General features: G+C 40.9%; 1 protein-coding gene across 2 annotated transcripts in view; it reads right to left on the reverse strand.

The window, feature by feature from the left end:
• Positions 1 to 25,266, reverse strand: part of LOC309713110 (glutamate receptor ionotropic, NMDA 2C-like) — a 67,817-nt gene that overhangs the window by 9,689 nt on the left and 32,862 nt on the right. For both annotated transcript variants that reach the window (XM_082544468.1, XM_082544469.1), the window contains 9 exons: positions 24,200 to 24,388; positions 23,074 to 23,414; positions 22,567 to 22,681; positions 17,925 to 18,136; positions 7,862 to 8,030; positions 5,976 to 6,129; positions 5,458 to 5,583; positions 3,947 to 4,176; positions 353 to 513 (listed from right to left, as the gene is read on the reverse strand). In XM_082544468.1, the coding sequence (XP_082400594.1) occupies positions 353 to 513; positions 3,947 to 4,176; positions 5,458 to 5,583; positions 5,976 to 6,129; positions 7,862 to 8,030; positions 17,925 to 18,136; positions 22,567 to 22,681; positions 23,074 to 23,414; positions 24,200 to 24,388 (1,697 nt within the window). The remainder of the gene's footprint in view (positions 1 to 352; positions 514 to 3,946; positions 4,177 to 5,457; positions 5,584 to 5,975; positions 6,130 to 7,861; positions 8,031 to 17,924; positions 18,137 to 22,566; positions 22,682 to 23,073; positions 23,415 to 24,199; positions 24,389 to 25,266) is intronic.

A 25,266-nucleotide genomic window follows, 5' to 3' on the forward strand; every position in this document is an offset into this window, starting at 1 on the left:
AGAGGGAAACCAAGAAAATCAGTAAAAAAAAATATAAAGAGCGCACAACTGGTTTATAAAAAATGTCCCAAATCACCTGTATGGTTCTTCAAAAATGATCTGGTCCTTTGTGAAGTTGGCATTCCCGACAGCTCTTTTCTATACAAATTAAGCTCTACTAGAAATTACTTTAAACCTAAAAATACACCCATCAGATTGGCCTATTTTAGAAATAGATACATAGAGCATCAAACCTCAAGTGTACTATACAAATTCTAATAATTATTACTATGTCTTTACTTGGATGAGGACCAATTAAATATAATTTTCTATCAAAATGTGTAATATATTTAAAATGTAATTAAAACTTTACCCATTTTTGAGGCTTTCTAGGGCTTCCTCCACCCCTTTCTGGTTGTATTTCACCATGTACGTATGCATGTCGGGGTAGTTGCTGCGGATGTTTCTCTCTGTGCTTCCATTTGGGACGGTCCCGAAGCGGAAAGGAGGATAATGCTCATGTGGTCTCTGGAACTGCAGGGAGACGGAGGAAGAGAGAAAAGGGAAAGGGGAGAAGACGCATGAGATAAGTGAGACATAGTGAAATAAGAGACTTTCAGTGAGGAGAAAAACATAAAGAGAGAAGGAGTAAGCAGTGACAAGAGACTGACGGTAGTCAGGGAAGAATATGGAAGTGGGAGAGAACAAAAAAAATGCTGATGAGGAGAAGAGCAAAAGGGGAAAAATATATTTTAAAATGTAGACAGGGAAAACTGAGGAGAGTAAAGAAAAATGAAGATATGAAAAAGGAGTATGGGCTCAAATTGTGGTCATAAATATTTTGTACTTGTAAATCAGTTTTGTATGTGTAAAAAGAATTTGTGTGTGTAAAAAAGATTTGTATGTGGACTTAGCCAAAAAAAATACGTGTGAAACTCTGCAAGTTGCAAGTACGAATTTTGACCCTATTTTTCTTCCTTTCATCTGATTGGTCAATGTCATGTCAATCACATATTTAACTATCCAATCAGAGAACAGATGGGTTTGGCTATTGGAGGGGTGCTTTATGGAGCTTCAGGTCCTTGAAGGGAATAAATGCCCTAAAGGAGTGTCAGAGAACAAAAAACAAAGGAAAGACCAAAGGATGTGGAAAAGAGGAGGCAAAAGACGAAAGAGCAGAAGAAACAGGTGAAATAAAATGAAGATGAAGGATGTGCAGAGGAAAGAATAAAAAGGAAGGAAAGGGGAAAGAAAAAACAAGAAGAATTCAGGAAAAGGAGAAAAGGAAACATAAAGGGAAATTAGGAAGAATCTTAGGCAAGAAATTGTGAATCAATAAATGGAGAGGAAATTAAAAATAAACTAAAGAGCAGACATAAGTGTGAAGTAACATGGTAGAAAGGAGTCAAAAGGATGAGGGACTACTTAGAATAATTTATTTCAATTTCATGAGCTGGACCACACCCCAAACACTTGAATTTCTACAAATGCCTGCTGGCACCACGTACTCTCTGCTGCCATTTTCCCTGGCTCAACGTCTCTCAAAGGTATGATGGCGATTTGCTAGGCCCAGAAGCCACCACCGATCCTTGGTAAAGCCTTTTCCAAACTACAGCCTCTGCCCAAGCTCCCTGCTTCATCTTCAATTAACGCCTGTCATTCATATTTCAGGTTGAGGTTCTTGCTAATGAAATCCATCTTAAAGTCATTCCATCTTTTTCCAAAACTGATCTTATCGGCGACTAAACGTAACGCTGTATAAATGGAATGGAAGCCACTCACTCACCGCAGTGTTATTAAAATCTGATATCAACATGCATGAGTTCGAATCATTTCACTGCACAGAGATGATCCTAGCGTGGTTCAATCTGTGGCTGATCGAAGTTCGCGTTTGATTAGATGATGCAGAGAGCAGAATGAAGCCGAAATATGTCTGTTAACGCTCAATTAGACTGTAAACAGCAAAGAGCTATTCATCTTGGTTACAGCGTTGACCTTTTGCGCTGAGCACGAATGAATGGGCCAATCAAAATGTGAGCGTACGAGTAGATGTGTCTATGTGTGTTCATATAATCACGCTTTAGCTGCATTGCAATGGCTTTCGATGAGAGGCTTTTTGTTATAATGAGCTATTTGGGGAAAAAAAAAGGCCACATCACAGCCAGAAGATTAGAAATTACAGGATAGGTTCACATTGTGCAAGTCTATATTAATTTGACACCCATACATACAACTGAAGAATTATTGGTTGCTGTAATTGCTGCTCCCGTCCATGCTGGCCATCAAGAGATTCCCTCTAAAAGCAATTTCATTGTAATTGATGGGGCGGCGATGTCCTGAGCTCCTCTTGTGTACAAAATTGCAGAGTGTGTTTAAGTTAATAAAATAATAATATGTAGCATCAACAGCCTTTTAGTGACTAATTGCAGCTTTGGAAAACAGTTTCTGTGGAAGCAAAGGGCAGAATTTCACACAACAATTCCTGAACTTGAAAGCTTACTGCAATTTTATACAGATCAAGGACTACAGAGTTTGTTCCCATTAGTTTGAAATTACTTTAATAGAAAAAAGGGCAGTTATGCATGTCTCATATTGTATGTGGGCATTAAAATACACTTGTTTTAGTACATAATGACTGTACAAAAAGTCCTCTTACTGAGGAAACTCTTTAGGTTAAATTTTAGGAAATAAATTTCTATCATTAGGATTAAGCCAGTAATCTCGTTCAGCAGTGCGTCCTATAACCTTTTTTTTTTTTTTTAAAAGTACAAATGCCTCATGGTAAACTTAAAACCTCATGATTGCGATTATAATCACATCACAATTATAATCATCCTTTTACCTTATGTATTATCTGTTCTTATTTACAGCATCAGAAGATTCCCATTTCATCTGAGCTGGAGACATTTTTCCAAACCTGAATATGAAACACCTACACTACAGTGATGTGTATAATAAATCCACAGCTCACAAATAATCCCCTCCAAAAAGTATTTCATCCTGTTTGAGAAATTTCAGAACTTCACGGGTGGTAAGGTGGTGCGGTGATTAGCATTGTTGCCTCACAGCATGCAAGTTCTGGGTCCTCCTTAAATATTCTGTGTGTAGTTTGTGCTCCCTGTGCCTGTGGATTTTCTCTGGGGATGCCAGTATCCTCCCAAGGTCCAAATACATGCTTGTTAGGTTAACTGGTGATCTGAAACTGACTGTAGTTGTAGATGTGTGATAGATAAAGCACTGCATGAATGGCTTTAGTGACTTGTTGTGTAAAGCGCTTGAACAGTAAGACCACAAGCCTGCTATGTAAGTGTTGCTACACTTTATTATTATTAGCCAGCTGTTTAAGAAAATTGAAAACTTTATTTTTCAATAAAAAAAAATTCTTGTCATCTTTTTCATCACTGTGAAGTTGAGTGTATGTGTGTGTGTCTTAGTATGTGCATGCACATTTAAGTAAAGTATGTGGGTGTTCTTTTCTTCTGTTGACCCTTTTTTTGTTGCTGTTTAGTTTTTTTTTTTAAATCATTTGACATTTTCCGATCTTGTTTTAACAGTGTGAGCGAGACAAGCGATGGAGACGGCACAGAGAGAATATTGATGGACAGACCAAAACACTGACAGGACAAGTTGAGACTCAGACACCATCTGTATTGACAGAAGGGAGTAATTGATTAGTCATTCATGCCACTGGGCTCCCCAGTGATAGGAAAAGGACAGAGACATTCACATCAGAGTCTTTTTACTTGACTTCATCTTAAAGGCTTTCTGTGAGTCTTTTGTCTCTCCTCCATTCACGGCTTATTAGTCAATGCGGAGTGACAGCGAGCAGATGATGTGGTATAAGCTGGATTTGAACAAAAAGACATGATTTTCTCCATATCTCACAGCTCCACGAAAGCTCTCTGTGTTTGAGAGCAACTGTTCCACCTCATTGTTCCTCCAAGTGAAACTTTGTTCAGTGTCTTACCTTTTTGTCAGAGAGCCCAGACACGGTGTCGATATATTGCTCCTGGATCATGAAAGCAGCCAGGTTGGCGGTGTAAGAAGCCAGGAAGATGACGGCAAAGAAGGCCCACACCAGGACCATGATCTTACTCGTGGTGCCTTTAGGGTTTTCAATCGGGACAGAGTTGTTGAAGACGATGCCCCACAGCAGCCACACTGACTTCCCAATAGTGAATGTTGGACCACCGGGCGCTGATGAAATAGAAACAGGAGATAGTATCATCTAACCATGCAAGTTTTATCTTTTAGAGTAAACTAGTAGGACCTTGAGCTCATCTTCCTTTATTGGATTAGTGGAAATAAACAGCGAAGTGGGAAAACTGTGGAACTGTCCCTGGATCAGTTGCTGCAAATAAATGCCACTATCTTCAGTTAACTGTCTGGATTGCACTGTGATAGACATTTCATATTTGTTTGCACTTTGAAAAATGATATTTGCCAATTATGTGATGTGATGTAAAAGTAAAGGCTTTGCTTTGGCTTAAATACCCACGTTTCAAGGGTCAGAGAAGAAATTATCTGACGTCAGAGTTTTCTTGACCAGTACCTCTACCCAGATCTCCTCTTACTGCAGACTTTGTCCTTCCATGTTCTTTCCTTCTTTGCTCCTGACAAACTAAACTAACACTCCCTGCAGTTGCTTCCAGGCTTTTTTCAGTTACAAAACCCACTGCGGCTGTCATTTTCTCAGCAGAACAGTCTTGTTTTCACTGGGGATTGGGGCTTTCTTCAGCCAAAATATAATATAAAAAAGAAATCTCTAAGCAAAGCTAAATTATCTGCATGGTAAAATACCACCAGAGTTAAGGGGAAATTAAGTTTTGTTTGTTTTCTTTTTACGTGGATGAATGGATTCTTTAAGTGCAGTATTTGATGACAGTGTTCAGCCCTTTTCTTTATCTGGGTTCTTTCTTCACACAAAATATGTCTACTGTTCACTGTGTAAGTATTCATCAGCCATCTCATGCCCTTCTACAAACTTCAAGATGACAGAACAATTTCACAGCATCAGCCGGTTTCCATCGCTCTCTGCCACCATTGCTCATGTGCAGCAACGGAGGGTGCCACCGCCATCAATCACACTTCGATTAGTGAAGCGACGAATGCTAATTAAAACAGGAAAATGACCTTTCGGACCTGGAGACGAGGCACGCTCTGTCAGCGCTGAATTCTGGGATTGATTAGCCCTCCCAAACCCAACCCAAAATTTTGGGTTGCAGGACATGCTAGCGGGAAGGGGCGGGATTTAGAGGCCTGTAGGCAGGCTTACTTTGAAATGCTTGGTGGATTCAAATTGAATAGCTCTGAGCTATTCTGTGGATAGTTTTAAAAGAAGAAAATACTAATTGACTCCATTTGACACATTACACTCTGAAAACAACAGACTTTGCCTCTGCTTTAACGATGATCTAGTAATTATGAGTCCTGTATTATCCATCATAAATTCTTCCAATAAGAAGATGTAAGACTCACCTTTGGCGCTCACCAGACTGCGATTGTAGCCAGCTGGGCTGAAGTATTCAAACACAAACACCGTCACAGCCACCACAGTCAGGCACATCACAAACATCATGACCCAGACTGCTGGGCTATAAGGCTCTGGAAGAGGGGGAGGAGAAGTGAAGGAACAAACATGGGTTGGCGTGAGTCTCTTTTGTGGTTCTGTTTCAAAACCTCAGCCTGAGATAGGCGGGATCAACGTGTGTGATAACAGGATACCAGGAGGGAGAATGAAGCTGAATTTTGTTGTTTGGTAAAGAGATTTAGGTGTGTGTGTGTCATGCATTAGGGGATTTAGTTGTAGGCTACAGTCATTGGTGGGATAAAAGCTTAATGAAAAGTTTCCTAAAGCGTCTACGGAGACAGAACTCGTTTAAGTAGGCCACCCTGCAAGAAAGTGGTTTGAAAGACGGCAACATCGCACTCCAAAGATAACAAATGATACAACCAGCTTGAACAGAGGAAATTGTAAATGTGAATGTGCTTCTCACCAAGAAAAGCAGACGGAGATACTGTTCCGTTGCTGCGCGCAACCATGACGCTGATGCCCGTCTCGACAAATGGCACAGAGAAGTCGATGATTTCAGAACGCTCCTCGTTGATAGTGAGAGAGCCAATGGCCATGTCAGCCCGCCTGTACAGCACCTGAGAGAAGAGACATAAGCAGAAAGCAAACAAAACCAACACAGAAGCACAACAGTGAGCCAGCTGTAGTGGTCAACAATTTCCCCCTCTTTATCCTACATGTGCTCTGCTTAAAATAGAAATATTTACACATTTTACAAGCAATCCTTTTAAAACAGGGAAGCCACAAGCAGCAAGCAATAAATGAAAAACATTTCTTTCATCATTTCAGAATCCACAAGGAGAAAATGCTGCATCTCAAGAGCTCTCACATCCAAGCCAGTTTTTCTGTAAAGCATTTTTTACACACATACACACACACACACGCGCGCAATTATACAGTTCCAAAGCACAACGCCTTCAGGCACAAAAACACAAGCAAAAGTCTCTCCTGAGGAACACCTGTTCAGGTGCTTCACTTTCAGATGCAGCTGTGTTGGACGTGGCTTGGTGTGTGCGGGGAAAATGATGTATTAGCACCGTATGCATATGCATGACATCACACCACTGACCTAAAAAAAAGCCCATCCAAAAAACCAAAACTCTTGACTATTCTTGACTCTCAACTATCATTACTTGAAACTGTATTTGTGCAAAAGTAGGAAATCACTGCCTACAAATGCTCAAGTACTGTTCTCAGGTACTTTTACCCTGACATTTTTCATTTTAGCTGGACTAATGTTAAAATTTCCAATTTAAAAGATAATAAAATATAATGGCTTCAATATTAAAAAAGTGTACCTGGTGTAAAAACATTTAAAACGTTCCAGTCTTGTTTTAGTTTCATCACAAATTGTATTATCTGACAAGTATCTGATAGGAAATTATTACTCTGATCCCGCTCTACTTGATGGGGCTTACTCTGAAGTACTGTTTAGTGAAAATTTATACTTTGACACTTTTTAGTTCTATTTTTTATGTTAACAGTGAATAAAAATTTTATTTAGTATGAAAAGACTGACTTGTGGTGAAAAACCCACAAAGAATCGTCAACCTCTCTGTACTTTCATTCACTTACACAGAGTATTATAGTGTCTCAGTTCAGTCGTCGGGTTTTATAGCCTGCGGGTTTAACCTTTTACTTTATTCTCATTACTCTCATCAGCCTTGTTTCCAGCTTTAGCACGCAGCGCTGGTTTTAAGTGAAAAAGCTTTTATAATAACCACTATACGCTAAGTGCACCAGGGAGCAGCTTTTTAGCAGCTAAAGAAGAGGAGGATGGTAGAAATCAATGTAGATCTACAAGAAGAGTGAGTATTGTAATTAGATGTATTGGGGGGGGGCATGGAAACTTATAATTGTCAGTTACAGCTTTCTGCACTTCCTGCAAGTAACCCTAAAATCAGCCTCATACATATTTAAATGGTTAAAATGAATGTTACTTTGTGTGTGCCATGCTTCTAAATACAGGAGTCTCTCTTTTTAAAGTTGGACTATTTCTGAATTCAAGAGAACTGCTTTGGTTGAAAGGAGTAGACAACTAAAGAATAATTGTTGCTGTGTGCTGTATTTGATATTCAGTGCTGTTTTTGGCTGATGTCTAATATGCTACTCATAAATAACTTACATTTATGTTACTAGGGCAGGCTGTAGCCTAAAACCTCCATTTATTGTGGTTAGATCTGTGGCTGAACATCTTCATACACCTTTTTTATAATAATTGTCTGTTCAACGCCAGCAGGCAGCTCAAGAAAGCTGTAATGTCTGCTGGATTCAGGGACTTCTTGTTGTTTCAGTAGACATATGTCTCACCTCTCCAATCATCCCGTTCCAAACGCCGCGGACCATCTTGCCATGTTTCCCATTGGTAACCAGGTAAAGGTCATAGGAGAACTTGATGGTGCGGGACAGCTTCTTCAGGATGTCTATGCAGAAGCCCTTACAGCACAGCTTTGTGTAGGACTCTGAGTGGCCAATAATGCTGCAAGAAGGGTGAGAAAAAGCAGAGTCACACACACGGTTAGTACAACTTTGCTTAACCATCCTGTGATCAAAGATCCTCGCTGGCAGCTGGGACAGTTGCTATCTTTAGCATCAACACCAATGCTGTTGTTTTATTTTGCTTCAGAGAGCGAGTGCTAAATAGTCGCAGGCTCTCATGCTGACAGACACCATCGTCTACAGCAGCAAAGTGAAGGGCAGGCAACGGCTGCTTCATTAGCTGGAATCAATGTCGGTTAACAGCACGTCTTTCAGTGAGATGGAGGCGATGCCTAAAAATGACAAACAAGCACAAATACACTCGCACACTGTGTGACAGAGGCCACAGTGAATGGTTGACTGACTGTGATGGCCTCTAATCAAAGCCCATTAAGGTGTGTAGCATGTGTGGGGTGCACTCCCTTCCTCTCTGTGGCCTTGCTACTTAATGGGGTGTTGAAGAAGAGAACAGAGGGAAAGGAAATTGTGGGAAAAAAAATAATAGAATAAAAAATAATGGAAACCTCAAAAAGTGACACCAAACAGGGAAAGTTAAAATCAGACAAAGTGAAAATGGAGTTGACACACTTCCTGAGAAAAGAAAAACTCTCTTTTTCCCCCTCCGCTCTTTCATCTATTCAGCTGCCGAAGAAGTGGGTCTAAAATCTACGAGGGCTGAGTCACTCGGTGTGTGTGTCTGTCTGCGTGCGTCTTTGTGCGTAACTGACTCGGCATGTCAATGAGTCAGCATACGAGCTGAAGAACGATAAAGAGACGACGTGAGTGAATAAATGAGCAAGTGATTGAATGAAAAAAGTCAAGTGAGTAATTAACATTAAGGTGATTATTTTCCAAATCTTAAGAGTTCATTTTAGAAACATTTTAAGTGCATTTGGAGGGCTTGGTTCTTTCACGGGAGTCTAGCTCTGATAAACGCCGTGTTAATTAATTGCTTCAGGAGCTGGCCACCTGTCGTCATTATACACACTCCACTAACAATTCACACACAAACACACACAAAAGCACGTGTAAACTGGGCCGTCTCTCTCCGTTTCATACACGAACACATGCACGCATACAGTACAATGTCCCCTGGGGATGCGCAGCAGCAGTTGTGTTGTGCTGTGCTGTGCGGTCTCCACAAATGCCCAGAAACTAGTGCAGCGTGGAGGGGAGCATGTTAGACCAGAGAGAGTGAGAGAAAGGGAAACTGTCAGCTGAACAGCAGACAGGAAACATACGGACCAACAGCCAGACGATGCAGCGATGGGGCAGCGGATTCAGTTTTGAGGGAAATGAGGGCAAGTGCAAAGGAGGACAGATGGAGGAGGAGGAGGAAGAAGGAGAAGAGATTGTGAAATTACCATCACTGTGATCCAGTTGAAATGATGAGGAAAACACTACAAAGTTAATGCCCGACAGTATTGCACCGCACTGATCGTCCTCGTTGCTGCACAGTGCAAACTATTAAAGTTTGTATTTCCATCAGATAATATAAATCTTATATTATTAATCTCATCACTGTTTATCATTTATTTTCTTTTAATTGATTACCTGAAGCAGAATACATTTTATCAAACCAACAGTCAAACTCCAGAGGCACGCTTTGTAACCATAAGTATACGGATACTAAAGCTTTGTGATTCTTCAACATTTTATTACTATTTTAAACCTTTGGATAGAAAGCTGGACCTAATCTAAAATGAATAATAAAATATTTGTCTTATATTACTTTACTGGTTTATATAAGGATATTCAAGCAGAGCTAAAGCTATTCAATGAACACTGTGCCTCACAAGGACTGCAAGTGAGGTAACATTGTTTCGCATTACTTATGAGTCTTGAAGGCGTCTGTACTTTTATGTGTGCTCTTTATGCAATCGTTAATAAACTTTGAAATGGAAAGTGGATTCATTTTCTCAGAAAGACAAATCAAAGACGTGCCAAATGACAGAACTGATGCATAAAGTAAGAGGGAGGTGGAACAGTCAGACATGGACATGTAATAGCCTTCACTCTTCTGGTTTTAAGCTTGCACTGATACTGGTTTACTATAATGTTCCAGTTCAGGTTATAGTGTTAGGTGAGCGCAAGGTCAAGATTCTTCCATATCAAACTCAGAAAACCATTCCTTTATGGACTAAAATTTGAGTGCTCGGTTCGACAGGCAGAACGACGTGGCGGCGAGGAAGACCACCCCTCCTCCGAACGACCAGGTCCTGTGTCTCACTACAGCTGAGGTGAGGAAAACTCTACGCAGAGTCAATCCACGTAAAGCTGCTGGACCAGACAACATCCCAGGCAGAGTGCTCAGAGAATGTGCTGATCAGCTGGCAAATGTTCTCACCAACATCTTCAACATCTCTCTGAGCAGTGCCGTTGTCCCCACGTGCTTCAAGGCCACCACCATCGTCCCCGTGCCCAAGAAGTCTTCTGTGTCCTGTCTCAATGACTACCGCCCTATCGCACTTACACCCACCATCATGAAGTGCTTCGAACGGCTCGTCATGAGACACATCAAGACCCTGCTGCCCCCCTCACTGGACCCAATGCAATTTGCATACCGCCATAACCGCTCAACGGACGACGCCATCTCCACTGCACTCCATCTTGCCCTGACACACTTGGACAAGAAGGACTCACACGTCCGAATGCTGTACATAGATTTCAGCTCAGCATTTAACACGATCATCCCCCAACAACTGATCGGAAAGCTGAGCCTGTTAGGCCTGAACACCTCCCTCTGCAACTGGATCCTGGACTTTCTGACCGGAAGGCCTCAGTCAGTACGGATCGGGAACTGCACCTCCAGCACCACCACACTGAGCACTGGGGCCCCACAAGGCTGTGTGCTCAGTCCTCTGCTGTTCACACTGCTGACTCATGACTGTGTAGCAACACACAGTTCAAATCACATCATTAAATTCGCTGATGACACGACCGTGGTGGGTCTCATTAGCAAGAACGACGAGTCAGCGTACAGAGAGGAAGTGCAGAGACTAACGGACTGGTGTAAGGACAACAACCTGTCTCTGAATGTTGACAAGACAAAAGAGATGGTTGTTGACTTTAGGAGGACACGAGGCGACCACTCACCGCTGAGCATCAACGGCTCCTCTGTGGAGATCGTTGACAGCACCAAATTCCTGGGTGTACACCTGGAGAAGGACCTCGGCTGGTCCCTCAACACCAGCTCCCTGCACAAGAAAGCCCAACAGCGTCTCTTCTTTCTGAGAAGACTGAGAAAGGCCCGGCTTCCACCACCGATCCTGACCACCTTCTATAGAGGAACTATTGAGAGCATCCTGAGCGGCTGCATCACTGTCTGGTTTGGGAGCTGTGCCATATCAGACCGCAAGACCCTACAGCGGATAGTGGGAACAGCAGAGAAGATCATCGGGGTCTCTCTACCCTCTATTGAGGACATCTACACCACACGCTGCATTCGCAAAGCCACCAGCATTGTGGCTGATCGGACACACCCCTCTCACACACTCTTTACACTCCTGCCATCTGGAAAAAGGTACCGAAGCATTCGGGCACGCACATCCAGACTGTGCAACAGCTTTTTTCCACAAGCCATCCGTCTCCTCAGCAAAAAGGGACTGACTGATAAACACGCACACACACACATACACTAACATTATCACTCAGCTTAACTCAAATACCTCAAAACATTGAGACTGGACTGACTAACCAACACAAAGCGCAAACACACTGACCTACACCACCAAACCATCGCACACACCAACCTGTAAATGCTCTTTTGCACAATATTATTACTAGATATATTATATATATATATATTTTTTGCACTAACTTGTCTTGTAGCACCTTGGTTCCTGGAGGAACGTTGTTTCGCCTCACTGTGTATTTTTAAACTGTATATGGTTGAAGTGACAATAAAGTTGAACTTGAACTTGAGTGGTCATACTATAATGGTCAATTCTAGCTGCCATGAATTTAAATGTGAATGCCATCCATCCATCCATTCGCTTCCGCTTATCCTTTTCAGGGTCGCGGGGGGCGCTGGAGCCTATCCCAGCTGTCATAGGGCGAGAGGCGGGGTACACCCTGGACAGGTCGCCAGTCTGTCGCAGGGCCAACACACAGGGACAGACAACCATTCACGCTCACATTCACTTGCACATTCACACCTAGTGGCAATTTGGATTATCCAATTAACCTATCCCCACAAGCTGCATGTCTTTGGACGGTGGGAGGAAGCCGGAGTACCCGGAGGGAACCCACGCAAACACGCGGAGAACATGCAAACTCCACACAGAAATGTGAATGGTTTACTAAAAAAAAACAAAACTGTATTCTAGAGTAATGTTATTTGTCAGTTTATCTTTGAGCAAAAATGCATCAAGGTAGAGGAAGACCAGCGCCTCCAAATGACCTCATTATTAGATACTTCTGCTGCACACAACTAACAGTCATGTGAAAAGGAGCATTTTCAGAGTACTCTGAGCAGTCTGGTGAAATGCCAAGTAAACCCTATGATTCAGTAGTTTGTAGATTTTTACCAGCAATAATTTGAGGTAGTCTCACGTATGACTTCATCTGTCTCTTACAACTTGTAGAGGAATTCTGGTCCTCTTAATTACAATATTTCTGAATTTCATTGAGGTGTGTGTTGATGCACAGCTCTCACACCACAGCATTTCAATCAGGTTGAGGTCTGGACTTTGACTGGGCCATTGCAACACCTTGGTTCTTTATTTTTCAGCCATCCTGTTGCAGATTTGCTGCTGTCTTTGGGATCACTGTCCTGATCCACTTTGGGCCAAGCTTTAGCTGTAGGCCAGCTGGCCTCATATTTGACTCAAGAATACTTTGGCATTCAGAGGACGTAATGGTCGACATAATGACTGCTAGGTGCCCAGAAAACAAGCCAAAATGATCATGCCTCCATCACTGGGCTTAACAGTTGGTATGGGGTGGTTGTGTTGTGTATATGATCAAATATCTCCACTTTGGTCTCATCTTTGCAAAGAACAGTGTTCCAAAATATTTAAATGCAGATTTGTAAACCTAACCCCTGCTACCGTGTTCTTTTCTGCAACCCTTCCAAAGAATTAATACTTTTTCAATCTTCTTCTGATATTACTGTCATAAAGTTACCTTCCAGTTTCCTAATACTGACCTTCCAAGTTACTATGGAAACAGTAAGGATGTACTTTCTCAGGACTTCAAAGAGTCTTGTGATCATCATGTGAAGACAATGTAGACAATAATCTTTGAAAATAGTGTTTTCAAAAAACAGCAACTTTTTTTTTACATTTTGTAAAAATTGTGACCTATCAGAGTTCAAAGGTGTTTATAGTATACAATAAGAGAAAAACATCTTAAGATAACATAAGCAACTCTTGTCAATTTTGAATAATCAGTTGTCCAAATTATTTATCAATTATCTCAAATAATAAATTATCTAAATTCCTATCTGTTAATTTTCTGCCCCAGATCTTATCTAATTTAAGAACTGCTTCCCATTAGCAGCTGGTCGCTCAGTATTGGGTTACACCATACTATTTCAGACAGCTGAGATTTGAGACGCTGGATTTTAGTGTGGAATTCCTACTCTTAATCAGCCCGGAGAGGTAGGCTTAGCCTTTTGGCAAAAGAAGCTATCATCTGTCCAAAGAAAGGGTTTTTAATGAGCAAGACAAAAAGTTTTAATCACACTAAACATCTGCTCTGCAGGGAAGCCGCTCAGACCACACAACAAGATTAACTGATTTATAGAGCACCAGTCGCCTCTCTCCCTCTCTCTTTCCTGCTCCCTCTTTGTTGGTCACCGTCCAAATGGGACACGCCAGCCAGAGAGAAGTAGAGAAAGAGAACCAGAAAGAGGGTAGGCTGGGATAACATTGTCCCACTATGACAGATGTCCCCATGTTAGATAGATAAATCTTCTTTACTAGCAATCAATGTGCCATTGTGCCCAACAACAGCCGCTACATATCTCATTCTATAATTAATGTGCCAGCCATAGCCAGATCTGCAATCTGCATAAATGATACATGCACCACAGACACATGTACACACATACGTGGAGTCATTGAAGTGAGCATGAACACAGCATTAATTAAAATAGTTTATCTGCTTACAATCAGATGATTGAAGACCGGTCAGTTTGTGCAGACTGCAAATATTACACCTAGAAATCTTCACGTTTAGCTGTGATATACAGATACAGATTCCTCTTTACTGCTGAGAGTTAGATGAGAAGATAGACACTGCTCTTGTGTCTATATATTATGCTACAACCTGCACTCAGTTAGCTTAGACTGGCATAAAGAAGTACGTAAATGCTGGACACGTATCATCATTAAAACCATAGCAAGTTCTGGTTTTAGTGGATATTTAAAGATTAAACAAACAACCGATCAACCAAAACCTTAAAACCACTGACAGGCGAAGTGGATGTTGGTACAACACAATTTTCTGCTGGGAAACTATGGATTCTTTCATGTACCATCCAGCTAAACATTGTGGCTGGCCAAGCACGGTGATAACACCTCCCAATGGCAGTGGCCTTCCTGAGCATGACAATGATGTCTGCCACACTGCAGAAACTGCTAAGGAACCGCTTGAGGAACATGACAAAGAGGCTGAGGGTTGACCTGTTCTCTAAACTCTCTAGATCCCAATCCGATTAAGCATCCATGGGATGCACCAGAATGAGCTCAATCCCTGCACACCCGACCGTATAACCTGCAGGACCCAAAAGCTCCACTGCCAAGATCCTGATGCCAAAAGCTACACAACACACCCAGAGGTCCCGTGTCCATGCCATATCTCTCTCTGTCTCTCTCTATATATACACAGTTTTGAAAATCATTTCAAAACTGGATAGCACTCTTGCACTCAGCCATGTACCAAGCACATGTCTGATGGTCAGACTCTGCCAAATGGAGCAGACCTTACAATCAATAAGGTTCCACACTTGAGCAAACACTGCAAGCAAACATACAAAAATGAATAAATTGTAACATAATCAATAACAGGCAGTGAGATTCCAGTTAGCGATAACAAACTCCCAGAGTACAGGGCTAAGAACATCAAGGAAACTACAGTTACATCCTTTTGATACATTATCATACCAATGCATTGACGTAGCTTGTTTGCTGTCAGTTGGGATAGTGCATCATGATATCTGACTTAATATCCTGGCAGAACTAGTTATTAAAAGGTGCAGAATAAACAGCCATTTTTTTGCTGTCAGTGACCAACTGCAAGGAGTTGCATTGACAAACAGGTTAGCCAAAGGCAGGACATGCAACCCCTTAAATCTCTGGGTAACCACGTTTGATCACAGGTTGCCTGGTGGGAGGCAACCTTTTTAAAGCCAATGTATCAATCGTAACTTCATTGCACACAGTTGCAATACTTTGGCTGTACAGTGGTCTTTAGCTACTGTTTTCCAAATGTGACTGTAGCGTTAAAGATAAGTCCAAAGGCAACTCGGTGCCTATAGATAGTGAACAAGTGGGCTAAATATGTTTATACCTTTCTGAGCATGTTTTTAATGTGATTAACTTATCACCAATACAGCTTGCTTTATTATACAGCCTGTCCAGGCGTTTGTGCTCCAGTTTTTTATGGGTGAAATTCTAATATTTTATTAATCTTGTTGTTCAGCACTAAGTAGCATATATCTATCTGTCCGTTGCATCCCTACAGTTTATGTACCCACCACAGTCAAAATGCAATCAATGCAGTCGATGCTTGTGGCTCATAATAAAAACATCAACATCACTGACAGATTATGAGAAAAAAAAAATGCTGGCTGAAGATACAGTTTAGTCATTAAAACATAACTTTATGAAATAGAGGAATTAGCAGAACACGAAACAAAGACACAAACACATCCATGCCCCAAATGGCTAAATTATTGGGTTTGAATTATTGGATTGACCTGCCAATTCTTAGTCAACATGGAAAACTTCAGTCCTTTTTCTCTTTCTTTTTGGCACTTAGTAAAACAAACCAAAACATCTTACTTTAAGAGCTAACAAACTAAAAATAATCTGTTCCTGTTACACATGTTCCTTAGATGTAAATTTTATATTCAACGAAAAACTGGTAAGTAAGCAAGCAAAGGCCCTTAATAAAATTTACCAGCACTGTAGCATAGGTGCTCGTGTAAAATAGCTAATCCAAGACACATAGAAAGATTTTTATAAAAAAAAATAGTGTTTGTAAATATATTTATAGTTTCAGTTCTCCCCTTGTCAACTTGATAAGTGAGATGACAAAGTCGTAAACACTGCTTACAAGACATATCTGTGAAAAAACAACAACAACAACTCGTGATATAGTTTCATTTCTATTGTGTGTGACCATGATGAAGATAGTGTGTATTCTTAATGAACACTAGTTCAGAGGTAATAGCTGTTTAATGGCTGTTTTCTGCCATGCTGTGATCTGTGTTTGACACTGAGGGTGTGATTTTAAAGTGCTTAGACACTCAGCACACACAATTACTCTGAGTTTAATGAAGTGTGGAGGTATGCAGTGTCTACTCAAACCTAAACTGGGGCAAAGGAAAAGGGAGTGAGGGAGGGTGTAGATGTCTGAGTGTGGGACTGCAAATTTGCTAGAAATAGTGCCAATATGATACCTTTGTTATTTGCTAAGTATTAAAACAGTAAAAGCTCATTTAATGACTTTATAAAGGAGCATGTGATGATGGAAGTTCATAACTATGACCAATTCAAATCTAGAGTCATTGAACACTTAGGTACGGCTTTTCAATAGCTTGTTAACGCAAACATCTAATCAACCAATCACACAACATCAACTAGATGCATATAAGCATGTAGACAGCCTGCTGAAGTTCAAACCGAGTATCAGAATGGGGAAGAAAGGTGATTTAAGGGACTTTGAATGTGACATGGCTGTTGGGCTGGTCTGACTATTTCAGAAGCTGGTATTAAAATACTTTCTTAATGGCAGAGCAGAATGACCTGACTGGTTTGAGCTGAAAGGAAGGGAAGAATAACTCAAACAGCCCATGATTACAGATAATATATACAGATGAGCATCTCTGAACACATAACATCTTTAAGAATGTTGGGCTACAGCAGCAGAAGACCACACTGTTTGCCACTCCTGACAACAGGAAACCAGAGATATAACTCACCAAAATTGGAAAAGTGAAGACTGGGAAAACATTGCCTGGTCTAACGTGTCTCAGTATTTGCTGCAAGTCTTAGATGTAGGGTCAGATTTTGGCATAAACAACATGAAAGTATGGGCCATCCCCTTATCTCAGTGGTTAAGGCTGCCGATGGTGCAATGGTCTGGGGGATATTTTCCTGGAACTCTTTGGGCCTTTTAGTACCAACTGTTGCTGACAATCTCTATTCTTTTATGATACCAGTTTACCAGCAAAATAATGCATCATTTATGCATCACCTCAAATCTCAAAGTGGTTTCTTGAACATGGAAATATTCTTTGTGTTCACAGATGGGAGATAAAATATATAAACATGTCATCAAAACATATGGCTAGTTGTATTTTGCCTGTGTAGCCCAACATGCACATTGAGACACAGTGTCTCAGTCTGGGTCAAACTACTGGCAAGTTCTGCTATAACCAAAAAACATGAAACTAGACCATTTATTTTGTATTTTATGAATATATGCTGACATATGTTGTCCTCTTTTCATTGGCCAAGACCACTGCTTCAGAGGTTTTTTTTTTAATGCATACTGAAACAACGCCACCAACACTGTGTCACTGGAATTGCACAGTTTTCATCTATTTAGAGCCACAGCACTACATTTCATGAGACAATGCTGTGGTATAAACATCTGTGACCATGTATTTTCTTACATCTATGTATTTATTAAGCTGTGCGTGTGTTTGTGTTGCCATGTGTACCTATCTGTGTAATTGGACTGACGCCTGCAGGGCACAGTGTTGCGGACACAGGTACCCGTGCCTGGGTCTACATTCTCAACCATGACGAACGGATGCTCCTCCAGCGTAGCCACGGTCAGGTGACGATCATCAGACACATGCTCCAGGAAGTTGCCATACCGAGGCCAGATAGGGTAGCGAACTTGGAGGACGCCCCGGGCATACGTACCCACCTGAGCAAGAAGCGTGAGAGACAAAGATCTCATTGGTATCACATGTGAGTCCCGACCTTCGTGTCAACACCTTCCCTCTTCACCTACCCTGCCATTCCTAACTTCACAGGATGAATAATTTTTATAAAAATTTTATAATGAAAAAATGCATGTGCTGACCTGGAGGAAGAGGATAAGAAGATCAAAGGAGAGTATACTCATTAACACATGCTGAGGAGACTTAAAAGTGTTTGAGAAAGACTTTTACTGGGGAGGAAAAACCCCTCAGAAACTAAAACAAAGAGTAAACCAACTGTATCACATTAATAATACAGCCCAGCATGTGCTGCTTTTGCTGTGTGTTCATTTTGTTGACTGATTATTCAATTAATAATTTTCCCTTTTTTTAGACTAATAAACATTTCGAAATGTCACTATTCATAATGGTAACTGTTCAAGTGATTACCGCTATTTATTTTGTGTGTTTAAAAGATTTGCTGCATTTGTAGAGCCGGTGTAAGTAAAGCTCACTAAACTGAAAATAAATGAACAAACTGAGATTCTGACAGATTCGTTAACGAGATTGCTACTGAAAGAAAGGAATAGACTGCGTATTTTAATGTCACGGAAGCCACTTTTGCACCAGAATTGCTGTACAATGTCACATCACGCAATGGATAGTCCCATAGATGTCGGCGGTAAGCTCAACGAAACTCTCCCCATGAGGAGCAAGACTGTTTGTCACATCAGCCAACCTAATGAGGCGTGCTGAGCTTGGCCAGCGCTGACTTACTGCATATGAAACTCACTCCCTTACAGATTTAATGAGACCTCTTTTTCATACCAACTCTTGATTCTTTCTTCACCTTAGTCATACTAATGTTTTTCCTTCGTCATACATGGGCGACTTAAGGATCTGTATAAAGGTGCAGCACGTAAGGCTGTGATTTGTTTCTGTGCGCCGTCTGTGAACGACAGAATGGCAGAACTGCCAGTTTTGAAGATCAGTCATTTGAATTTATGGGATCCTCGTGTGTCTGAGCATCTTAAGCATCTTAAGTGCTTTCACTGGACCAATCATTGAATACTGGGTTAAAATATGGTGTGATGATTGAATGTGCCACACTCCTATCTATCAATCCAGTCAGGTTTTGACAATAAGTAATGCATTTACCTTGCCTAAAAAAGAGTCTCTTTGTCAATGCCAAGACAGCACTAGTAGCAGAGTAGTTTTATGTTTGGAGTTATTTTTTTCTTTAAAAATACATCTTTAAAACACGTCAGTTTTCTCGCTCTCTTTTTGGCTGTTTCTGCTATTCAGCTATTTTTCTCTTTTTTTTACACATTTTATTGTCTGTGAAAAGTGACAAATAATGACCTCTTTCTGCTGACTTCTGTTAATTCAAAACCACTGCCAAGAACCAAAGAGTCATGATTCTAGGATTCACTGAGCGAGTGACAACAATAAGCTGCGAATAACAGATCCTTCAATTTTTTGTAACAGAGCCAGAGAAACTGTCATTACGCTCCCCTATCCTAAGCTTCTTGTTTAGTTTTTCAAATTCAGAAAAAAGGTGCTACTAAACAGCAAAATGTCTACTGTTAGAGCTTCCTATTTTGCAGTTCCTTCAAAATAAAAGGGTACTTATTGAGCCTGAAAATGAACTGTCATTTTCCATTGTGTTTGCCATTTGTGTTTAGCATCTTGTGTTTTCCTTGTATTGTAGTTTATTATTCTCGCCTCCTCTGTGTCACTGGAATCTTGTTCACTGTAATTTTTCATGTGTCTTATTTTAATTAGATGTTCTTGTTATTTCCTCATTTATTTTCACAGTCAATCAGGAAATATTTCCTGATTTATCTCTCTGTTAATGATCTTGATTATGTGCACCTGTACCCTATTCCCCACCTGTTTCCACTTCTCTAATCACCCCTCTGTATATAAATAGTCCCATCTTACCTTTATTGTTTGTGTACCTTACCCAGGGTGTGCTTTGCTTTCCTGGCCAAATGATGATGAATGATTGCTTGTTGACTTTTGTTTTGTTTGCTTTGTAGAGTTTTGAATTTAGCCTAATAGAAGTTTCTTTTAGTTTGGCTCTGGATGCCTTGGGTCCTGTGTTTATTTCCAACTTTCTGCTACCATAAAACTGTTTGTTTTTTTGTTTTTTTTGTTGGGACAATCTCACTTTAGGTCAGTTAGTCTATTTCAGAACAATGGTGAAGTGAAAAGGCTATACTGCACATAGCTTGTGTTTTTTGCCAGTAAGTCATATTCAGGAGGCACTTCACCCCTACAAATTCACCATACAGTAGTCAGGTTTTCCCAGCATTAGCTGGCTTCACAAAACCTAAAACCCAAGTTGGAGATAATGGATAGCAATTTCCTTTATCAAGCTTCAGGCTCTATGTGTGCTCATATAAAATGAGGGTGTCTGATACATCATTCGACTCTTCCTATGCACAAAATGGATCGATGGGGCACAGTCTGTTCCAGTCATACACATTATCAGTGGAAAAGGTGATGGTGCTGCTCTCTAAAGAATACAACACTATTGCTGCAAGTGAGATTAATGTTACAGGAAATCATTAATCAAAACTTCAGAGCAGTTAAATAAATATATATTAATGTGAGTTACTGCTCTGTGCTGCAGCAGTTTAGAGTTGCGAAACTAAACAGTATATATTTAAACACTGAATGTTGTTTGGTGTGTTCAGTTCTGACATTGTCCCATAAATGGGACAATAAAGAAAAATCAATTATTTTATTGATCGAATAGGTATTTTTAGTGATAAATAGCCTACAAAGCTAACTGATCAATTTCAGTTGCAGATGCAGCAGTGTGAAAAATATTAGTTTCGGACTAAACGTAAATCCTTTAATTCAAAGTCCTTTAAATTCCTGAGACACTGGGATACCAGCAGTTTGCACTACTGTAACAGAGGGGTTAAGATCTACAGGTTGCATATAAAAAAACCTGCTCCTTCGGCAAGTATCATACCAACAGGATACTGTAAATGAAACAATATGCAAAATTGTGGCCTCCCAGCCAATTTTAAACTGAAACTCTGAGGATAATCAGCTCCAGATCAGTTTATGTGTTCGCTGTCAGTTACCATGTTGATCTAGCCATGTTAAAACAAAGGAAAGAGGAAGAAAAGAGATCCTCCTCCACTTTATATTCGACTTACCTCACTTATACCCCTCTTGTCTACTCTTTGGGGTTGGGCAAGAAGTCTGTTTTTCCTTTAAACATTGCAGCTCTGTTGTTAATAAAAATAAAAGGCAGAGCTGTGTGACAATTCACATCTCCCATGTATATAATTTTATTGATTATCGCTGCTTTGTATTTACTGTGTTGAGTCTATAGGTGTAAAATTGATACAAGATAAGACCTGGGAGAGGATCCTGGCAGTGAAAGGGGACAAATGTCACCCAGCAGCACCCTTCAGATGATGATAAGGAATAACAGCATGTTAAACTGTCAGGCTGTCACAATGAAAAGAGAGAAGCTTGAAAAGAGCAAGTACTCCACGACATGTCATTATAACGGATGAGATACCTGACACAAAGAGGAGAGGGAGAACAAGCGGCGAGAGATCGGGCTGTAATGAGATGGGATTGAAAAGGAGGGAGAGGATTCGCAAAATTTAGATGCTTGTATGGCATCTTGTCAGATGTCTTGTTATCTGTAACTTGTGAACGTCAATACCTGTGCTCGGGGACTAACATGGGGAGGGAGAATACGTGATTTTAGGATCTACAAGCACAGACGATCCTAACCCCACTTCAGCACAATGACATGTCCATGTTCATACACATATACACACATGCACACACCAGCCAGGAGGTGACATTGATAAAGTAGGTTGGTCTTTCCAGGGCAGAAATAAATGAGTTCAACTGTAGCTGTGAGATTACGTTTAGGTCTCTCTGTTCAGTCTGTTTTTCAATACACCCTCAGGCTTTGACTGCGTGTGTGCGCTTGTGTGCGTAAAAGGGATTGAAAACACTCCCTAGGCTGCAAGGCATGGTTATGAGGAAACGGGAAGGATTCATCCTCACCAGGAAACAAAGATGCACACTTCTATTGATCTGAAATAATGATGTCAAACTTCAAGTCTAATGCAGTTTTTCAGGTGTAAACTATCAGCATTTATCCAGATTAGATCTTTAAGTTGGATGCTTTCACACTTAGAGGCTGTGATTCTGAGCCTATGGAAGTAATGTCCATCATTTTTGCTAAAAAAAAAACAACAACTCATGACAAGCCTGAGCACACAGGCATGATACACATACCCACACCAACACTTATGATGTCTGTTAAAAAGTGCAAACATTTTGAAGGAGAAACAAAATCCCAGATTTTATTTTAAATGCATTTTGTCTTGCCCTGCTCATGGTGTGTTTCTGTGCCAGTGTGTGTAATTCAGTTAAAGCTTCTCAGTACCTTGTCCCAGATTCTGTCCCGGTCCAAAGAAATGATAACCATAGAAGGGTTTGAGAGGAAGCCTTGGTTGTTGAACGACAGATCTCTTCTCTCCCAAGTCACATTCAGCATGTGTCTAATCCCAACAGAAACATAAACAGTATGCAATCAAGGAAGTTTGACTTCTGCTTTCTAGAAATCAGAATATGCATATTCATTCACACGGATGCATGCACATACAATGATCACCTGCTAATTAAATCTAAAGCTCCCCCTGGGAGCTTAATCTAATGTAGGAGACTGGAAGTAGCTCATTAGGCGATGATAGCGGCAGGTGATTGGTCTGACAGCCTAGTGTTCCCACTGAGTGATTTCACTGTCTCTTAATACATTAATCCATGACAGACTAGACTGTTTATAATGAATCCAAATTAATTAGCATTTCAGACCACATGCTAAAGAGGCGCTATACTCGCACAAATTTCAATGAGTAACAAAACAAGTAACACCTGCATAGTGTTGCTTCACCTGAACAGAGTGTAGTTGTCTGAGTGTTTAGCCGGCTTGTTGCAGTCACCGTGTCCCTCGGGGATAAAACCATATTGCCGCTTGAAACTATCTGCCCCTTTGGCTACGATGGCGACACCCTCCCTCACTCTCTGCCGCAAGCTTTTCCTCCACTGGTCGGTAATCACACCGATTACACCTATAGGAAAGCTGGCAGGTGGAGAGCTGTCAGGGTTGCCCACGGCCAGACTGGGGAGGATCCAGATGTAGCCTGGCCCCAACAGACCAACCTCAGCGGCATTTTTAAAAAGGTACTGCGCCTCTTCGTGTGAGCAGTACGCCAGCAGAACCTTGGAGTCCAACTGCAGATGGACAATAAATCAGAATATCCTGAGCACGCTGCACTACTAAGTCATCAGAAGCAGCTAACTTGGATAACATAGATGTTTACTAAGTTTACATACAACAAAAGAAGCAGCTCTCATTAAAGAGGAAAGCTCACGGTGTCCACAAGATGCCTCGTCTCCCCAGCTGCTGCAATATTGAACACCTAGAGCTAACTTCCCTGTTTTAAGCAATATTAGGGTCTGCATATGGAGGCAGGAGGGATGCCTGTGGCAAATTTTCCAAGTCTGCCACCAGAACACAGCTTGTTTCCCATTTGGGAGGTTTGTGTTTTGCTTTGTTCTCGCAGGCTGATTACTTTCCTTTTCACTCATTTTGTACTTTTCACTTTTTACTCAGTATTTGGTCAGTTCTGAGCACTGAAAACGACTCCAAAAACATATTGCTTTATGTTAAATTACACGTTAATGTTAAAAAGACTAGTGCTGCAACATTATGCTTCAGAGTACCCACCCTGAACCAGTGCCATTACTTCGAACAGAGACAAAATGTCATAGCCGTCTGGCAACAGACAAAGCTAATAACATTTTAGTCTATCTCTGTGTGAAAGCCTTACAACAGATTGGTGACCTGGCCACGGTGTACCCCATCTCTCATCCTATGACACCTGGGATAGGCTCAACTACTTGCCTCCTGCCCCTGCGTTTCATGCATACTGCCCATTAAAACAGGAAAACAGTAGCTTGTGATTTAATCTCCCAGATAATAGAATCCCTTAACATTTCAAAGTGACTTGTCGTACCTGCTGAAGCATGCGTTTGAGCTTCATGTCACTTGCTCCAACGGACATTTCCAGAGACATTATATCCTGCACATTCCACAAGAAGTAGGAAGTATCTGTGTAGGACTGAACTATATCCACAAAGGTGTCGTAGCCCGGCATTAGGCTGGTGATCACAGCAAATTCGCCCCAGTCATACTCCTCCATCATCTGAAACAGACACATGCAGAATTATCAATATCTGCTGCAAGAAAAAATATTGTCACATCCTCTAAGGTGCAGTAAAAGTAAAGAAGTAGAGTAAATGGTAAACCCTAACTTGGACAAATGTATTATGTTTTAAAGAGTAGATTAATATATCTACTGTCTGCTATTATGGGTCATTAATGTCTGAATTTTGCATCTTAAAAAATCATGTTCAGTTCTTCCAAATGATCTCTCCTCATCCTCAGCTACCAATCACAAGGGGAAAAAGGTACAGTTACAGTTAGTGAGTGGGCCCTGGAGCTGTTGCTAGGTGAAACAGGTCACAAAGAGGGTGCTGCTTTAGTCGCTAGCAGATTGCAGCAGTCAGCTGTAATTTGCATAAAGGTGCCGACATGTCTTAAAACACTTTTGAAAGGCTAAAGGTTAGTAAAATTTGCTGCAGCCAGCACGTTTCCAAAAACACAACTTTTGCTCTGTAGACAAACATTCTCCGTTTCTGGTTTTTCATTTTTCAGTCTCAATATTGTTTGGCGAGTACCTTATGCGTGTCTGCAAACATGATCTATGCTTGATAGGTGCAACTGCTGCAAGTTGCAAGTGACCAAAGCAATCACAAGGAGGCTTTTGCTTTTACCCTCAGCAACTACTGGTTTCAAGGGGTAAAGGCAATTGATTGCACAAAGTGTCATGGAGCTGTTTTTTGGACAAAGGTTTTTCTGTTGTGAACTCTGAATTCTTGTTGTTGTTGCTGTTTAACATTATGTTGGCTTTCAGAAATGTGGCAACGAGAATGAAAAAGTATCTTGATTCCTCGATGTTTCAGTTTCTGGTTCTTTCTGTGTTTTCTTTTGATAGAGTTCTTCTTCACTTGTCTCTTCTTT

Source organism: Aulonocara stuartgranti (assembly GCF_965226115.1).
Source record: "Aulonocara stuartgranti genome assembly, chromosome: 8".
Classification (NCBI taxonomy): Eukaryota; Metazoa; Chordata; class Actinopteri; order Cichliformes; family Cichlidae; genus Aulonocara; species Aulonocara stuartgranti.